The sequence below is a fragment of the Netta rufina genome (assembly GCF_964035555.1).
Source record: "Netta rufina genome assembly, chromosome: 1".
NCBI lineage: Eukaryota > Metazoa > Chordata > Aves > Anseriformes > Anatidae > Netta > Netta rufina.
In genome coordinates this window covers 61,244,753-61,258,814 of record NC_140123.1, presented here as the reverse complement: position 1 = coordinate 61,258,814, position 14,062 = coordinate 61,244,753, and the positions used below count along the sequence as shown (strand labels likewise).

Sequence of the window (14,062 nt, the reverse complement as noted above, 5' to 3'; positions counted from 1 at the left end):
CCCCAAAAAATCTAGCACAACAAAGAACCACTACTGCAGCAAAAGAATCTTGTTCAGTAATTTTTGAAACGTTCATTAGGAGTTAAAGTTGTAAGACCCTGATATTTGAAGAGGCAGGAAAACTTTCTGTTTGCAATTATGATCAATCTTAATTTGAAAAAAAAAAAAAAAACAAAAAAACAATGAATAAGAACATAAAGACATGCATATGGATGTCCACTAAAAGCAGCTATTGTTTCACTTTTGGCAATCGCCCCTTAGCTTGTGAAAGGTTGATTTATGACTACGCCAAACGAACACAAAGTAAGTCAAGTCTGAGATCCAATTACAACCCTGGAACTTTTCAAGTGTGTCGAAACACTGGCGGTTCCGCCCAAACATCGGCAAACACATTTTTCACTGGGAGGGTGACTGAGAACTGGAACAGCGTGGGGTCTCCTCCTCGGAGACCTTCCAAAGCCACCTGGAGGTGGGCCTGGGCAGCCCGCGCTGGGTGGCCCTGCTGGAGCAGGCGGCCTCCAGAGGTGCCTGCCCACCTCGGCCGCTCTGGGGTTCTGTTGCACAGTCCCTGCCTCAAAGGAAAACATTACCTAACAAGACTGTAAAACGTGCAGATGACTTTCGTACGTTGAAGCTGCTCAGCCACAAAGCTTTTTAAAAATACGTATATGCAAAGTGATATCGAAACGTTTGTAGCCGGTGTCGTCTTTACAAGTTTCATTTCACTTGAAAAACGCTCCCGCCCATTTCACATGCGACAGCAACAAAACAACATCACAGATCAAATTTGATGAGGATACCTAAGAACAAACACAAGCTTGCAAAACGACTCGCTCCCTTCAGCAGCTTTTTCTGCAAGAGTCTCTTTGACGGGAAGAGAACGTGCACAAGCGCTCACGTATCCTAGCACGGCTGGCAGAAAGCTAAAAATACTCGAGGAAAACAAAACAAAACAAGGCACATGCTTGAAGGACAAAAGCAAGACTCCCACGTGCATGCAAAAAAAAAATAATCCTATGATAATGGTTAAAGGAAACCGGAACCATAAATGCACGACAGGCAGAAAGCTTTGATGCCAATTCAATATCTGCACGTTTTGTATCAGCTTACTTCAGGTCAAAATTTATGGCACCCCATTTCTGAACACAGAAGATTAGCTTCTGATAGAGAGAAAGGTGTTTTTTGTTTGTTGCTGTGGTGGTGTTTAAGACCAGAGGATTGCTCGGCCGTGCTTCTAAAATGTTCGCTGGGTACCGCAGATCAAATCACTCAGGGTACAAAATGCATCTCTTAATGTACTTGCATTATGTCCGCCTAAGTAACCCTCATTTTCCTTCCCTGGCAGACAATCAATACATAAATAGAAATATATTGTGACCGGGAGGGAGAACGAGAACAAAAGGCCCTCAAAAATCAGAAATGAGACATCGCCGAGGAAGAAAAAAAACACCCTCCAGGCCTGAATCCTGCACGGGCTGGCACGCTCACAGCGTTATAAATAGACAAAGCATATGTAAAGCGAAGAAATTAAGACACCACTCAGATTTGAAGGCGAAGATAATTCAAAGAAAGGTGGTTAGGAAAAAATCTGGTAGCCGGCTCCTCGCGCGTGCCCCTTCCTGCAGACGGCGATTCGCAGCTATTTGAGCGCGTCAATCCCACGAGGGCTATTTATAAACCCGTTTATTTTCGTAAAGGCACCAGCAGCCTCCTCCAGCAGCCCGCAGCCCCTGCTCGGAGGCTTGGGGGGCTCACGCAGGGCTCTCGGGGGGCTGCAGGGCGATGCCCCAGGGCAGGCGGCGGCCGCCCCTGTGAGGGGAGCGGGGCGGCGGCGGCGCCTCCCGGCCGGGCGCGCAAGGGGCTAAGATGGCGCCGCGATGCGCTGCGCGCCAGCCGGGCTGCCGCCATCCCTCTCCTCCTCCTCCTCCTCCTCCTCCATCCCTCCCGTCCCTTCCTTCCCCCCCGCCGGGCCCCACCTTGCCGAAGTGCGCGGCCCAGTGGATGGGCGTCCATCCGTAGAAGGAGTCCTCGGCGGCCAGGTCGGAGCGGGGCGAGCTCTGGAGCAGGGCGCACAAGGCGGGCAGGTCCCCATCGCGGCAGGCGCGGTGCAGGGGGAAGCGCAGGGTCAGCAGCTCCTCGCTGGAGAAACCCGCCTCGGGGCCGGCGCCCAGCGACATGGCGGGCAGGGCGAGGAGAAGCCGGGCGAGGCAGGGCAGGGGGAAGCGGCGCCGGGGGGCGAGGGGAGGGGGGGAGCGGGATGGAGGGGGAGAGAGAGAGGAGGAAGGAGCGGGCGGGGAGCGGCGCCGGCGGCCGGCAGACACCGAGCACAAAGGCGGCGGGGCGGGCACCCGCGGCCAGCACCGCCCCTGGAGGGCGGGGACGGGCAGGAGCCAGGCGGGCAGGAGTCCCCTCCTTCTCCCCTCATCCCTTCACCCCCCTCTTTGTGCCCCCGATTTCCCTTCCCTTTCAGAATTGCCCCCCAAAATGCCCCCCCCCCCCGAGTACTCACTGAAGCAGGTTGCGGCAAAGCCGTGCCTCATCGACCCCTAGCGGGGCTGCTGGTGTGGGCGCTGGGCTGCCAGGACAATGTATAGGAATATATACGGAATGGTTTGGGTTGGAAGGGGCCTTAAAGATCACCTAGTCGCAGATATACAGGACCACAAAACACCTCGAGTTGGAAGGGACCTTAAAGACCAGCTAGTCCCACCCCCCTGCCATGGGTATATATATACAGGGTATATAGGTATGGTGTATATAACCTGTATACAGGATATATAGGTATGGTGGTGTTTTCACGCCACATCCCCAGCAGAAAGCGCGTTCTGGCTGATTTCAGTGCTCTCCAGCGCTCGGAGATGGCTGTGGATCTGTGCTACGTAATGGGTTGCAAAACAAAGGATAATTTCGTTAGGGGCCGAGTCGAGGGATGGTGCCAAATTTTTACTTGCAACTTGAAACCAGTCCTTGAGTAACTGACGCCACAGAAGCCTTAGGAAACTTTTGTTTGTTGCTCCCAATTATTTTCTGTCAAAAGTATTTGCAAGACACTTTTCAGGCAGTAGTAAACTCAAATTGATGGTAATTTGTTTGTGTAAATCCAAGTAGATTCATTTATCCCCCCAAAATCGACGGATACTTCTCTTTCAGTACACACTATTAAACGATGCAAGCCAGGAATCATGTCCTGAGGCAAACGAACTGCAAATCAATTTTTGTTAAAAGTACCAGGAGGCCTATACAATTTTAAAGGGTTTTCTTTAATATCAAGTGAAATTGATCATCAAACACCTTTTAGCTATTCTGTGTGTACCTCACCAAAATAAAATACTATATTTCTACAAGGCTGTCAAGTTATAAATGTCAGAATAATGTGTAGAGGAGGATGAATTACAAACGAGCCCTTTTGTAGCTGGTTACACTGAAGCACAAAAAGCTCAGTGCTTTGTCCAGGGGAGGGAGTACTTCCAGCTACAGCAATTTTCAGTTCAGTCCCTCACCTTTTGCCTTTCAAAAACGTTCAGCTGAAGCTCTAAGAGTTTACCATCCTATAGACACTTCTGTTTCTGGGTTATGTGGATTTTTATTTCCCATATCAAACTTCTCTAGGCAGATGCTAACCATTTGACTTGTTTTGGGACTAAATAACAAAGGTTCCATAGGATAGCACAGTTGAAAGAAGGAAGCAAAAAACCAACAGCTTACGTTATAAAAATGGTCGTTACCAGAATGGCTGGTATTAAAGAAAACAGTTTCTTAGTTTGAAAACAGGCAAGCTGTTTTTCACTGCGCTGTGTACAAGCACTGACATTTATAGTCACTCGTGTATTGTTTGTAACTGTCATAAAAACTGATGAATATTTAAAACTTGGGTTATGGGGAAGATGAGCAAAAATTAAATATTGCGTTACTGAAGATTCATATTCAAGATTTGCATGTGGTTTTTGTTTCTTACTGTCATGTGGAAACTGCCATACCAAATAAAGACAGCGGTCTGTCTAATTTCCTTATAGACACTGTCATTAACGTATTTACTTTCCAGCACTGCCTGCAAGATAGTCGTGTGCTGTTATATCTCTTACAAATGGGGAAGTGTAACACTGTGAGGGGAAGTGGCTTTAACAGCGACATGCAGAAATCCTGCTGGTGGAACTGAGCTCTGGCATCTTTGCTCACCAGAGGGCCTTGTGGCTGTCCAGAGGGACCCCGACAGGCTGACAGGAATCTCATGAAGTTAACAAGGAGAAGGGCCACCCAGCTGGAAAGCAGCTCTGCAGAAAAGAAGCTAGAGGTCCTGGTGGACAAGAAGTTGAACGTGAGCCAGCTATGTGCCCTTGCTGCTAAGAAGGCTAACTGTATTCTTGGTCACATTAGGCAAAATGTTGCCAGCAGGTCAAGAGAGGTGATCCTTCCCCTCCACTTAGCATTGGTGAGGCCACTTCTGGAGCACTGTGTCCACTTCTGGGTCCTCCAGTACAAGAGTGACATGGACATGCTGAACAGAGTCCAAGGGAGGCCACCAAGATGATGGAGGGGCTGGAGCACCTCTCTTGTGAGGAGAGGCTGAGAGCTGGGACTGCCCAGCCTGGAGAAGGGGAGGCTCAGGGGTATCTCATCCATGTCTGAGGGGAGGGTGCTGAGAGGACGGAGCCAGGCTCTTTTCAGAGGTGCTCAGTGCCAGGACCATTGGCCCTGGGCACAACGTGGCCCCCAGGAGGCTCCCCCTGAGCCCCAGGAGCACTTCTGTGCTGTGCGGGTGAGGAGCCCTGGCACAGGCTGCCCAGAGAGGCTGTGGGGTCTCCTCCTTGGAGGCCTTCCAAAGCTGCCTGGAGATGGGCCTGGGCAGCCTGCGCTGGGTGGCCCTGCTGGAGCAGGGCTGGGGCCTCCAGAGGGCCCTGACAGCCTCAACAGTTCTGGGATTCTCTGATCTCAAGTTTCATGAGTAGATTCCTTGTTATGAGGTCAACCTTTTTTATCTCCTTGCTAGTCATCTACACCAGATATTCCAAAATAGACAACTGTAGTAATCACCATATGATACTGGTTCCTTAATCAGTTTGTAGTTTGCATATAACTTGGAGACTCATAGCTGTCTGTTTTTTTATTGTGATTAATTATCCATTAAAATATAAAAATAGGTCATTTTTAATATTCTGCTTTCCTCTTGACTTCTGTAATATATTTTGGCAATGGGCTTCATAGGATAATTAATTTTAAATGAAATTTAATTAAATTGTAATTAAAAATGTTTTCTTTAACTGCTGTCATATGTTGTGAAATGGGACATGGGAATTCTGGTTTTAACTTTTTTTTTTTTTTTTTACTCTTCATTACAGTTACATTCTAATTCATTCTTTTCTCTATCATTACCCTAGTTACCCTCTGTACTGAACAGTACAAGTCTTAAACATATTTTTGACAATCTTTCCGTGCAAAAGTTCAGGTAAAGAGAATATGAATCTGTATGTAGTTCCAACTTCTTTCCAGATGATGGGTGTGGTTTCCCTGACATATATAGCTGCTGTTACTGTCTGTGTGCATGTAGAGTGAGTCAGGAAATCGATGGTCGTGGGTTAAACTGTAATTTACACTCCTTTACAAAAAAAAAGGAAGCATTAATATATAAAAATGTGTCAGGTTCATTGCATATTCTGGTTTGTCTGAGGACAGATTTTAGCATTTAGTGTGTTTTATAAACTAGAATTCTTTAACGGAATACAATAGCTAGTATGCTTACTGTATTATATACACAACAAAATATGTTCCTAATTGTTATGACTTGGAAGTGTTCATCCACTATGTTTAGTCACCCATATTTTTGTGTATTTCAGAAAAAAAAAAAAAAAAAGAAAAGAAAAGAAAAAAAGACACACCTTATTTGCAGGCCTATTTGCATTAATTTTGTCCTCAGTTCTATTCCTGGTCTTTTAAGGGAAGTGAGAAGCTTTATTTCAGTTTCTGTCAGTCCAAGGGTCTTATGTTTTGCTGAGGAATGAAACAGAACTAAATTTCCCTTAAGAAAGAAACTGAAAAAGACACGGAAGAGCTTATAGGCAAAGCAGGGTGGAGGAAGAGATTGGTTTTAATTTAGGTAAGCTTGCTTTTCTGTTCTCTTTTGGCTAAAGGTTAAGAAAGAAAATAGTCTGTAAATGAGGACTTCTTGAATTTTCAATAGAGTCTAGTAAGTATACATTCAGACACTAAATAAATTATTTTAAAGTGTTGTGTGAAAAATGATTTGCTGTTTTACACAACTGTGTAATGTACTCAGTGTCCTCTCTTTGCCATTCTGATACAAATAAATTATATTTGCCCATTTTTCTTTGCAGAAAGGTTGAAGATGGAGCATTTTATGACAACTCATGCAGAATGATGTCAGGTATTTTTCTTAAAAACAAACAAACAAACAAAAAAGCCACCACCACAGCAAAGCCACACAACCCTCTCCCCCAGCTTTAGAATTTCATTGAATACATAGTACCATTCAAATCCCTCCTTCCTTGCTATGGCAAACTTGCCTTGGTTAACATTTAGGGCTTTATTTACATGCTCGTGCATGTGAGTCTAGTTCCATTTGAGATGCCCAAGAGTGTTCTTCTGTGTTCAGCTGCTGCTGCAGCAAAAAGTGATCAGTTTACACAGGTCCCTTGCCGTGCCTGTACAGACCTAATCTATCCTGGAAGTCCACAGGCTTCTTAGGCTACATTAGGCACGTATTTTCTGACAAGCAGATCCTCCATAAATATAATTTGCTTTGACCGTCCTAGTTGCACGAGGAGTTCCTCACGTTTTATCTGGTCCCAAACCCCTTAAAATAGCCTGTCTTTGCAGGAGGTTGTTGGGCAATGAATTCCTTGCTGCCCAAGTCCAGTTTTGGGTCAGTGGGGCATTACACTAGCTAATTATGTTTCCTTCTGTTCACCTAACGGGAATCTAAGAGGGGGATTTTGCAAAAGGACAAACTAATTCAGACATTACTCATTATTCATTCTATTTTGGATCTCTGTCAACCGTGATGAAAATGTGACATTTCTTTGGATGCCATGAATTTGTTTTAGCAACGGTGAGAAGCTTTCCATCATTTTCCTAGTGTAAATAGAGTCTGATTCATCATCTTCAGGGACTAGTTCAAAGATTAGCTTTACTTCCTGTTTCTGCCTGCACGGGAAACCACAGCTGAGTGGTGTACCACTTGAAATGTTTTCTTATGTGGATTTTTTTGCTATTTTCACCTTTCTTCCATGAAGACCAACTGTTTTGTTGGGATCATTCCTAAAATAGAATAGGAAATAAACATTATTCTTTCAGATGGAAGTTAATGGTAGAAACAGCTGGAATGTTTTGTAAAAGTTAATTTAATAAACATAAAAGCATTAGTGCTCAAGTGCTAAAACTAAGTTTGCATAGTATGTGAGGCCTCTCAGGGCACAAAGACCAGAAAATTAATAGCAGCAGTAGCTGCTAACATGGAAAAAAAAGCCATGAGTGGAAAAACAGTAAACTGAAAGTCCTTTATCCTCCTTTCCAGTCTTCAGTTCTCAGAGTTTTGTCTGGCAAGGAAAGCAGGGAATCTGTCTGACTTTCAAATAATTACTGATGTATTACTCCATTGCAGGCAAGTAGCAAGAGCAGCTGCTCGTTGTAGCCAGAGCCAATTTCTCCCTTTCCCATCCCCCATTTCTTACTGCTTTCCCTGGAGAAAAGCTATCTCACTATTAAACAAACTAGGGTTGGGTTGCAAGACATATCAAGATTTCATTAGAAAAACATTTACTCATGCATAAAGAAGCCTTTTTTAAAAAAAAAGTTCACTACTTAGGAAACGATGTGATTTTGTTGGTAATAAATAAAAACAGATTTGTTATGCTACAGTTGTAAAGTTGCCATCTTTTATGAGCCTGGGAAGAGTGACCTTATTCATCATAAGGCTTTGTCAATTCTGCCTCCACGCAACTATTCTCTTCCTGATACGTGTGACTCATCTGGGCCATGCTTAACAGAGGTCTAGTGCCTAACAAGTGAAGGATTTAATTATGTTTTTTGGCTTGTTGACAAACTGTCCTTCATTTTTCCACATTCCTTATGAGATTTAACTGAAAGTTAAGGTTTCTTGAGAGACCAAATACCAGCACTGTAGTAAAAAACAAAACAAAACAAAACATAATTCTGTAAGAAATCAGCATCAAACCATTTCCATTTATAATGAGCATAAACGACAGAAATAGAAAGGTCCTTCAATGTCCTTGTCTTAAAAATAAATAAATAATAATAATAGTAATAAAAAGATCACGATGTCTCTATTTATCTTTACATTTAGGATGAATATAAAAGTGAATTCCTGAGTACTTACATGCAGGAATGATCTTTCATCTGAAAAAAAATGCATGTCTGTGTGGAGGAGTGTTGCTCAAGTTGCTCTTTAAGTAATTCACATGATGACTCCCTGAATTCCTCCTGGTATTTCATTAGAGATGCTGTCTTCCTCCCTTGCAATGGTGAGTAGCTTCCTGTGGTTCAGAGATGGGGGAAGCAACCTGTACACGTTACCTGAGTTGTGCTCTGCAGCATTTTGAGATTGAAGAATGCTAAGGACTGCACGAAAATTTCATCTCTTGCATCCAGAGGAAGGATACCATGGAGCATTGCACATTACACTCCTGGAATTCATCATTGCTGGCATGGAGTCTGTGCAATTAGGCATAATAAACCTCTCACACCAAACAAACTTTCCTACGTCAAGAACAACATTTTCTTAATTACTCTACGTACTGTTTTGATTTGTACTTGGATGGAAGCTTGAAGCGTTTACCTGATTTTTATTTAAATGTTAAATGAAACAAACAAACCCGTGAACTGACTGCTTTTACCCAGATGTGGAGGTAATAAACCAATTTATAATTTTACAATTCAATAATCTGGAAATCTTTCCATGGTAATAAATAAATAAATAAATAAATAAATAAATAAATAAATAAATAAAGGGAAAAAATGTCATTTGCTCTTACAAAGAGAACAAACAAAAATCTTGAGAAAGGTGAAGTGTGTGAAATGTCTGTTTCTGAGCCTGGCAAGTGTTCTTGAAACCCTCAACCTGCTCAGTGAGATTAGGTGCTGCATTTGAGGGTTTTGGTCCTTACTCATTCAAGAAAGAGCGTGCTCCTCTCTAAACCGTGATTTAATCATGCAGTTGTAGCACCGGCTTTTTGTAAGAGAGGATGGTGCCTGGCATTTAAATTCTTCGTGAAAGAGTGAAAAGACGAAGCAGCCTACGTTATCAGGATAGGTTTCTGTTCCAGCTGGCATAACATGAAAGGAGCCATCTTGTGGTTGTCTCTTCTGCAAATAAAATCTTGCAACAATATTGCCCTGAAAAGCTGAAGTTGCATCCATACTTCTGTGATACTTTTTCTTCTACTTATTCAGAAATGTTACATTTTGAGTAATTTCAAGAAGAATCTTTTTCCTTCTATCAGGTATTTCATTCTACCAAATATTCTGAATTAAAGTAACACACGTTACTACTCATACAGAATCAAACGATACATTCAGTCTATGTCCCATACTAGTCAATCCACCCCAATATTTGGCAGTCCTCAGACCTCTCGCATCCTTTAACCTGTACTCTAAATTCTGGTTTAAACTGCAGTCAGCATCATACCCTCTGAAATAGGACGATTGTGGTAAAACTACTTTCTAAATAAATGCTAAGTGATGTATGTATGTATGTATTTATTTAATAAACTCTGTTAAAGTGTAATCCTTGGGAACTACATGCATTCCAGGCGTGAAAAAGCAAAGTATCCTTTGCTCCTGGACTTCAGCCTTGACTTGGAGAGACAACGTTTTGGCAGTAAATCAGTGTGATTTCTTGCTCTCTTTGCCTCTGTACAACGACACTTATCAGTTTTAGAGTCTGATTAATCCTTACAGTCCTGAGCACGTACAAGCAAGTTTGTGTTACATAGATTAGCTATCTGATGTTTGTATTAGTTTAATTAAATATATTTAAAAAAAAATCACTTAGTTAACCCAAAAGTTATGTATAAGCACAAGCCTCTGCCATAGTTCCTGAAGTTCTATATCCTTAATAATACTGAGTAATGTTCTGTATGATCCAACTTAGATAGCAATTTATCTAGTGCAGTTGTTAACAACTAAGTGTAACTTCACACCTGAGGGTAACCATCTGCTGAAAGTACAGAAAAATGTTACAAATATTATTTGACTGCCCTCTCAAACTGAAGGCAAAGATATATGAAATCTATACTTTCAGGTAAATTTATTCATTTATTTCAACTAGCAGGTAAGCAATGTCTTACTTCAAAATGTGGAATCATTTGAGGTTTATTCTGCTCTTTGGTCTAGAAGAAGAGACTTTTCTAGGAAAATGCAAATCTGGAAAAGGGATTTTAAGATGAGACTGACTACTTGTTCCTGCTGGAATGGCAGGTACAGTTTGAGAAGACGAGAGACAGGATTGGTACTAATTTTTCCTACAGCTGATTTTGGAAGACAATATAAACATTTATTTTGGAAAGTTATTTGAGCCATAGGATTAGAATGAAATGTTATAGGTCTTTCAGTCAGAAAATAAACATTAACTAGGGGAAAAATCCAGCTTCGTGACAGAAAATATTTGAACTTTTTTTTTTTTTTTTTTTTTTCCATTCAAAATATGCTTCCTTTGCTTTAAAACTGGAAGTAGAACTTTCTTAGATGAAAATCTGGTTTCTTTGAAACTGTTTTGCTTCAAATTAGTAAAATAAAAAGTCAAGTTTAATATGAAATGTTTTTCAGTTACTAAATAAGATGCTTAAGTTGATTTTCATTTTTTCAGCTTTTTAAAAGTATTTGTCTCTTTACAGAGATTTTTCCTTTTTGTCCCCAACTAATAGGAAGACTTTAAAAATGACAGTTTTCTTGACATGGAAAAATTATTTCCAATGTTGCTTAAATAAAATTAAAGTCGGGAGGCTTCTCACTACTTGAGAAAATTGCTTGGATGAATGAAACAACATGCTTGTAGAGAACATAAGCACTGAAATCAAAGCTAAAAGACCACATGAGACATAAATTTCTGTACAATTACATTTGAACCTCTATAAGAAATAATAACTCTCATTTGCTTGAGGCATAATCATACATCTTTACTTTCTTCTTTATGAATAGAGAACTGTTGACAAATTATTAGTGTGTCCCCACTTAACAACAGAACTGAATTTAGTCTAATAGAATTACCTGGATTCACCTTCCAGGAGTTTCTTGTCACCAGGGGAATTTGTAGTCATAGATACATTATTTTACAGAGGTCAGCACTTCCATATCAATAAACAAGATGTAAGGTAAAATTCTCCACTGCTGTCCACTGTTTAAGGAAGCTTATAGCAGCTTTAAAGGTACCTTTGCATTACTGTGTTTTTGTTGTTGTTGTTGTTGTTGTTGTTGTTGTTGTTGTTGTCATTGTTTCTGTTAGTTGGGATTACACTGACTCTAGGACCAGGAATTGTTTATGCAAAATGGTGAGGAAATACTTTTTGAACTGAATAGTGAAGTAGTTAAGTAACAAAATCTGGAGGAGAACATTGTAATAGCATCATCTGGAAATTCATCCAAACAAGAAACTTTTTGTCTCTCTGCTTCTTTTTTCCAATTTGGCATCTTGAATGAATGTCTAATTTGCTTGATTGAAACCTTTTGCTTCAATAGTAAACTACTGGTTTGCTAAAAATAAAATCCTTTCAGTACAGAGGGACATTTCATACATCTGTGCAGAAATATGAGCTCTGTTTGTACCCTGAAAAGCTGTCAGACATCATATGTGTAGAACTGAATATACAGTGTGAGAGTCTGATGGATGTTAATTGGTGATATTTCCTGTGAATTCACCTCCAGGCATCTGTTGGTTCTTTTTTTTTTTTTTTTTTTGGCATTAATTTTGGTATTCAGTTGTTCCTTCTTTTTATAAAACTTTAATATTGAGTAGCATAGCATATTATTTACCGTGTCCTGTAGATGCTAGACTTCATTGGAAACAGCTGAACTCTGCTGGAAGCCTACTGAGCAACCTCAGCTCTTGCAGACACCAGCTTGTCCTTCAGCAGTGTCATCTCTTCTGCAGTAGCGGAGTCCTGGCTCTGATCTAATTCGAATGGGCTGAATTTTCTGACCTCGCCAAAACAGAATAGAACACTTGCAAACTAAAATACTGAGTTTGCTGATTAGATTGGGAAATGTGCTGGACAAATCTGTACCAGTGAAAACTGCTTTTCTGGACTGAAGAAATATTTACTGCCCATATTCAGCTATGTGGTCTGTTACCGTGAAAGCCTTGCCTAATATGCAGTACATTTATTCATGTATCTGCTAGGTGAATTAGAATACACTCTGAAATAATGCAGTTCTAAGCAGAAACTACCAGGACTAAAAGCTGGCCTGAGAGCAAAAGCTTTAGGCAGTGTGAAACAGGAGGTTAATCCGTAAGTATCTCCATGTAATGCTATTTAGTCCAGTAGATGCTCTCTCTTCAGCTGTAGTAGTGACATCCTTATATTGAAATTCAGCCTCCTAACGTGCAGATATGCTTTCCATTGACCACACTTCCTCTGACAAATACACTGACATTTTAGGGGGAGAAGAAGATGCGTCTTATTCAGTTTTGGTGCTGCTGTTCTGAAGATGTTTATGAAATTAGGCCTAGGGAGCTTTATGGAGCATCTTACGTGGAAGCCTAAACCACAGCCATTATTTATACCAACATTAAGTAACTGTGTAACCCCAAAGGAATGGCAATGTGTTATTTTAAGCAATCAGACAGGGCATAAGAGACTGTCTGATATCACACGTTGGCAAGAAGATTAATGCTGAAATCTTAAGCCATGCCAGGTTTAAAAATGATGAATGGTACTGCTCAGTGTCTAAAATGTGTTATCTTTTTTGAAACAGACACCTTTTTTTCCCTGCATAGGGAATAATTGTCTGCCTATCACAGTATGCAGATCGATGACCAAACTTGCAAAACAACCTTAACTTCCAGGTCTTGGAAAAGCTGATGAATATCCAAATCATTAGGATACCAGCCTGCATTGTACCATACAGCATAGCCTGCATAGCATAGCATTATAGCAAACTGTTACAGGTTTTGTATGTTGTCCTGGATAAGACTTACAGGCCCAGACCCACAAAGGCTTGATGCTTCTATTGAAAGCAGAGGAAATCCACTTCAAAGAGCAGTTAAGTTTCTTAAAAACTTTTGTTTGTCTGGGACTGGGTCCGTATCTATTGGGAAAATAAAGTAGAGGAGGACTGCTAGAACTCCATCATTTCCAATGTTTGCTAGGCTAAATGTAATTAATGTGAAGTGCTCAGCTACTCCAAAAGCTGGGGGCATAGAAATATGTAAACAAAACAAAAAAGATGGTGAGCAACTCTTTGCTCGATCAGATAATAACAGGACAAGGGGAATGGTTTTAAACTAAAAGATGGGGGATTTAGATTAGAGGTTAGGAGGAAATTCTTCACTCAGAGGTGGTGAGGCACTGAAACAGGTTGCCCAGAGAGGTAGTGGATGCTCCATCCCTGGAGGTGTTCAAAACCAGGTTGGATGGGGCTTTGGGCAACCTGATCTAGTGGGTGGCATCCCTGCCTGTGGCAGGGGGGTTGGGATTAGATGATCTTCGTGGTCCCTTCGAACCCAAACCATTTTGTGATTCTTTGAAAATCTTACGCATTCTCTAACAGATGAACAATAGAAAATTTTTAATATTAAAAGTGGATTATATTCATATAATAAAGTGTATTATCACTGTAAAAATGAAGAAATAAAACACAAAACTAGTATAAGCAATAAGTCTGTTGTATGTTTGGAATTTTTTTTTTTTTTTTTTTTTTCTCCACAACAAAATGCTATAGAAATGAAGTCCTGTTTAGGCAGGAGAGACATTTGGCTCAAATAACTCCAAATATTGGTGCTAAAAGAAAATTGATACTGAAAGAATTCCAGGCAGTTGTGATACTGATAGTTATATGAAACAAGAGTTCCTTGCTTTCCAGGAGTGTAATATTA

General features: G+C 41.1%; 1 protein-coding gene across 2 annotated transcripts in view; it reads right to left on the bottom strand.

Moving 5' to 3' along the window:
- The window catches only part of ANKRD10 (ankyrin repeat domain 10), a 36,507-nt gene extending 34,251 nt beyond the window's left edge, over nt 1-2,256 (bottom strand). For both annotated transcript variants that reach the window (XM_084295802.1, XM_084295803.1), the window contains exon 1: nt 1,977-2,256. In XM_084295802.1, the coding sequence (XP_084151928.1) occupies nt 1,977-2,177 (201 nt within the window). In that variant the 5' untranslated portion in view covers nt 2,178-2,256. The remainder of the gene's footprint in view (nt 1-1,976) is intronic.
- Nucleotides 2,257-14,062: the final 11,806 nt, after the last annotated feature.